Genomic DNA, 5931 nt, shown 5'->3' with positions numbered 1-5931 from the left:
GATCAAATTAAGCAACAAATAAAGTTACTAAAGGAGTGGCAGTCTTACCATGCTCTAGTATTTTGAACATATATCTCAAATTACTTTGTCAAATGGTTTGAAAAAAATACCACAACTAGACAACTCAATTATCCACATGTTTTTTTTTTATGTGAAGAAGCAAATTCGGAGAAGAAGATTTTCAAAAGTGATGTGTAATATAATATAATATCTTGAAACACCAATGAAGACTTATGTGTAAAAAAATAATATTTTGTTTGTGGTTGTCTCCCCAAATTTGGCTATAAATAGGGGTGCATTGTAATGTATTGAGATATCCCTCATTCTATGAACAAACCTTTGAGTTCATAATATTTCTCTCTATATTTTTCCTTTATTTTTTCATTTAAATACAATTAGCATGTTAATTTCATATTCAAAGTTTTAATAATGAATAGCTAACTTCCTAAAGTTGAGATGATAAGGTGAAACTCTTGGCATGATAATAAGGTTATTAAAAGGTAAGAATCTATGTTTTATATTATTTAATCATTATTTATTGTTTATGTTATATTTATTTCTTTAAGCATTTTTATACCTTACTTATAAATGGGAGTTTTTATTTATTGTTGCTATATGTTACACTAAATTCTTGGAACCATTTAAATGTTTGTTTGGTATTACCAACCATTTAAAGTGGATGCCATGATTTATTATATATGAATATATTATAATATTAAATTTTTGGTAATATTTAAATGTTAGTTTGGTTTTACCCATTAAAGATTCAAACAATTAAAATTAAAAAGAAACAAAAACTAAAACAAAACAAAAAGACATTGTAGTGGACTTGTAATTACCTTAGCTTCCCTGTGGATACGATATTTGACTCACCGAATTATACTACTTGTGGACAACCTGCTCTTGGGAGTGCAACAATCAAAGTGACAACAGTGAGTGATGCTGCTGGGGTGCCTGATAGGGCCTCTTGCCCTGCCTGTCATTCTCAATATCCTTCTGATCATGCTCTGCCTCCAAGGCTCTCGACACGGTAATAGCATAAATGGTAGGACCAGCAACTCTAATATCACAGCGCAAGACTGGCTGTAATCCATCAATGAAATGCCTCAGCTTCTCCCGGGCATCATTCACAATTAGGGGCACGAAGTGACACCCTCTCTCAAACTTCCTTACAAACTTTGCTACACTGTTGTCTCCCTGTCGCAAAGTCATAAACTCCCTGGTCAGACAGGAGCGTACTTCCTTAGTGAAGTATTTGGAATATAAAACCTCCTTAAAACAAGTCCAAGTCAGGGTCTGCAAATTTACTGACACAGACGCACTCTCCAACCACAAACTAGCGTCCCCTGTCAACAGAAAAGTGGCACATCTGACTCTGTATGCACCCTGCAGCTCCATAAAAGTGAATATCACCTCGATGGACTTAATCCATCTCTCAGCTATCATTGGGTCAGAAGTCCCGAGAACTCCTTTGGATCCATCCTCCTGAATCTCTCATACACCAACTCTGTCCTGGGACTCGCTCTCGTATCTACTCCAGCATTGTTTCCCGCAAACTGTGCGAAAAACTGTGTCATCCCTGCAAGCATCTGTGCCTGCATATCTGACGGTGAACGAGGATGAGTGGCCCTCTCCCCATCCCGAGCCTCTCTATCCTCTTCACCTGCTCCACATGCGATCATCCGTCTAGGAGGCATACTTTCCAAAATTTACTCAACAAGTAAACCAATATGCAAGAACATAATATCTATATCATAAGATGAACGTAAATTGAACTTAAACATGTATATGTTGAAATCGTGACCTTGATGCTTACTACATGAAAGAATTTGAAAATTTTAAAACTTACAGACTTGAGGCGTGATATCGTGAGCTTCTCACAACCGACAGTAGGCATAACCCTTTACAAGAACACTGCTGAAACGTCCACTACTCGTGTAATGCCCAAGAATTTATTTACCGTAATCTGAGAATAATCTGAAATGATTTATTGATTAATCAAGGTAATTATAGATGGAGCGGATTAGACCGAGAAAGACGCGAAATAGGTGTGAGGGAGACGCCACTCGCGCACATGCGCGACGGGATGAGCGAGCATGCGCGGATCGGGCAGAAGACCCCGCGCATATGCGCAGAGTGAGGGTGCGCATATGCGCGAGGCGTCCAGCAGCTTGTCCAGAGAGCTGGGCGCATATGCGCCGGATGGAAGCGCGCATATGCTCGAGTGTGTGTGTGTGTGCACGAGACAGTAGGTCTCGCGCATATGCACGAGGATGGGGCGCGCATATGCGCGAGCTGTCGAGAAGATTTCTTGCCGAGACCGTAAGTCTCGGGCATATGCACGACGATAGGGCTCGCATATGCACAACCCGCCGAGTACACAAGCGCCGAGACNATATAATGAAAGCTTCATTCCTTCATTCCACCGAGAAGAAATCGAGAGAAGCTCCGGGGGAAGTGTGAAAAAAATCCTTACGCCTTTTATCTTGTAGATCTGTGATTTGTGCAAGATCCGCCCGTCAGAATTTCAATCCGATTTCAATAGCGTGTTTCTATAGACGAGAGCTTCAACTGGACTTATGTTTTACTACGTTTTGATATGATTTGAAATTATGATATTTTCAGAATCGGATATGATTCATATATGCTGTTCTTGACATAGTAGACATCGTATCATCGAAACCGGATTGAAGAACGGGTACTGTATGAAATTTTTATGATTTTCTAAGTCGATTTGATTGAGATTCGATACCAGCTTTGTATTGTTATTGAGATTATGAGTTATACCGATATCGATTATGAGTTCTGGTATTATATCTGTGATGTTGAGATTGACGGGGTTATTGAGATTGTATTATTATGCAGTCGAAACATCAATAGATCGATATTGATCAGATTCAGTATTGATTGAGATTGTATCGTTCTTTATTGCCATTGATCAGAGTATATCTTGATTTGAGTATTGATCAGAACAGGTTTGAATTGAGTTGTATATTGATATTGTACCTGTTCGATATTGTCATTGCCAGATTAGGTATGAACATAGTTGACTTCGAGACTTCGCCTTCGTCAGAGCGAGAAGATAAAGGTATAAATTAATGTTGAGTTGGGATTACACAACTCGAGTGAGGTTTGACTCGAGTTTCCCTAAATCACATACTTTATTTTATTGCATTGATATTTGCAATTAATGAATTGATATGCTTGCTCTATCAATTTTTGACGAGTATTAGATGAGTCATCTTGTGACATAAGTGCCGGATAGTGATAGAATCGTCACTGGCACATTGCACATTGTCACAGAATAGGAATATGACAGAAGTACCATAGTCTATGACAGATAGGTCAGGACATCGGATGTTTGGTCATATCGAAGTGGATAGAATTGGAGTTGCTTCTATTACTGATGTTCGATATGGAAAGGGCCAAAGTCCGTGAACAAGAACGTACCACCACCCCGATCGGGAGTGTATGTGGGTGTATGTTCTTATTCAGATCGGGATCCCTAGATTAGGACTGAGTCGAGTCTGAGTCTGAGAATCACGGAAAGTGATTCATTGATGAATATTGATTTATGTTCATGAATATGATACATGGATTTATGTTCCTGATTTTGGTACACGTTTAGAATATGACTTATTATTGATATTGATTCATGTTCTGATTTTGATACATATTATGAATATGTGTGATATGCTTTTATATTGTTTATATGATTGCATGTATACATCATTTATACTGAGAATGTAATTCTCACCGGAGTTATCCGACTGTTGTCTTGTTTGTATGTGTGCATGACAACAGGTGGGACACGATCAGGGTCAAGAAGAGAACGAGGCTGGATTAGATAGCTTGGAGATCCGGGCTCAGAATGAAATTAGGATTCAACACTGATATGTAGTTGAACCTCATTGAATTATCGTAGACAATACAGGATTTGTATGTTTATATCTATTATGCATTTCGGATTGATTTACATTACGTTTCCGCTTTGTATAAAAAAAAACAATTTAGACCCTGTTATATAAGTGATTGATTAATTCCTAAGAATGATTAAAATTGGAATTAGTGTCCGGGTCCCCACAACTCGTTTTCTTAAAAAGTAATAGAAATTTTTTTTAAACCTCACAATTTCGCCGAAACACATATATATATTTATAAAATATTTTTGACACCATTTTTAAAGATAAACACCCAACCATATTTGAGAAATCGAAGGAAATCGTTTATATCATAAAATCATTAATCGTTTCAAATCCTAACTTAGCAAAATTGTTAAAACGAACAACCTCTCAAAAACCACTCAAAATCATAATAAATGTAGTAAAAATATCTTTAATCATAAACATAAACGTAAGTGCGAAAAAATAAGCGCTGGTCCTCGGGTTATGTGCACCTTCAGTCTAGTCAGATCAACCATCAAGACCTCCATCATCATTATTATCAAATTCACCTGCATCAATCACACTTAGCGAGTCTAAAGTCTCAACACACCATAATCTTGATAACAAGTAATACATATATACAGAACACATGCAACAGTGAAAATACTTGTACGTAAAATAAAATTTTCATGAAATGCATAAACTTTAAACATAAACATTTTCATAAACATTTTCATATCAACATATTCATATTCATATTCATCATATTCATATTCGTATTCCATTTTCATTTCGTTTAATTCAGATCGTTAATTGTGACTTTCGTATTCGTATTCTTATTTGGGCGATGGATCAAACTACATGCAACCATAGTACTGAGCGGCGGAGACATCAGCGACACTCTCACCCGTCAACTGAGCCTTGACCTACGTATTAACATATCATGTCATTGGAAATACGATCGACGGACTCCCTCTAGGGCCTTCTCCCGTAAACGGGCTCCCTCTGGGCCTTTTCCCTCACGATATCTCCAATAATATCATCGTATCATCGTATTAGTCACAATTACTTCACTTTCTTCAACATTTCATATTTTTATCACTTATAAAAATTAAACATGCATATATCGTTTTTCTTTTAAACCAAGCATGCAACATGTCTTTTAACGTTATCGTTTCATCATAAAATTCTATAAACATTAAAAATAATCATTTTAACATATAAAACAGCATTCAGAGTATTGCCATGACGTTTATTAATTTTCGAGTGTAAAATTATCGTTTTACCCCTGGACGTAAAATTTCACGTTTTGACATTTTCTTAATTCCGATAACTCTAGACCATCCCAAATAATTATTTAAGCTTACATTAATTTTCTCATATTTTTATTTGGCTTAAATCGATGACTTTTAATTTAATCTTTAATTAGAACATATTACTGCGTTTTAATCCCTGATTAAATCAAACTTTATTATAAAATTTCCAAATTAAAAATTTAGACTTTTAATAATTATTTGGCCCTCGTGAACCACGACTCGACCCCCGTTGAGCCATGTTTCAAATTTTAGTTCAAAGGAAACCCTTAATTCGAACCATACCTTAAAACCTTTGAGCCATCTACGTTTTCATCGAGCCATCTTCAAACCAGCCCAAGCCAACTTCAGACCAGCCCGACCCTGGAACCTCGTGAACCCTTAGCACCCTTAGGACTCGACCCTAGCCCCAAAACGAAGCCACAACAAAAGATGATGCAATCGGTCGAGAGCCCCTAGGCGATAGGACTTTACGTTTGTGTGCTTAGGACACTAGCCACTGGACCAGCCCCTGAACCCGACCCTTGTGCACCCTCAAAGGACCCTAAGAACTTGACCTAACCCAGCCCGAAGCCCCCTAGCCAAGCCTTTCCTTCCCTGCGCGGCTGCACCCTTGCACGCACGCGCGATGCTTCTTGAGTGGCTAGGACTCCTCCCCAGCCCCTTGACTCGAGTCCTAGCATGGCTATGACTCCTTTCCTGACCCAAACCAAGACCCAGCCGTGACCCAAGCC

General features: G+C 37.9%; 1 protein-coding gene across 1 annotated transcript; it reads right to left on the bottom strand.

The window, feature by feature from the left end:
• Positions 1-918: 918 nt before the first annotated feature.
• Positions 919-1446, bottom strand: LOC140965566 (uncharacterized). The gene has a single exon (XM_073425662.1). The coding sequence runs from the start codon at positions 1444-1446 to the stop codon at positions 919-921; it is 528 nt and encodes a 175-aa protein (XP_073281763.1).
• Positions 1447-5931: the final 4485 nt, after the last annotated feature.

Source organism: Primulina huaijiensis, unplaced genomic scaffold (genome assembly GCF_012295235.1).
Source record: "Primulina huaijiensis isolate GDHJ02 unplaced genomic scaffold, ASM1229523v2 scaffold11123_ERROPOS214507, whole genome shotgun sequence".
NCBI lineage: Eukaryota > Viridiplantae > Streptophyta > Magnoliopsida > Lamiales > Gesneriaceae > Primulina > Primulina huaijiensis.
This window is presented reverse-complemented; position numbering and strand designations above follow the sequence as displayed.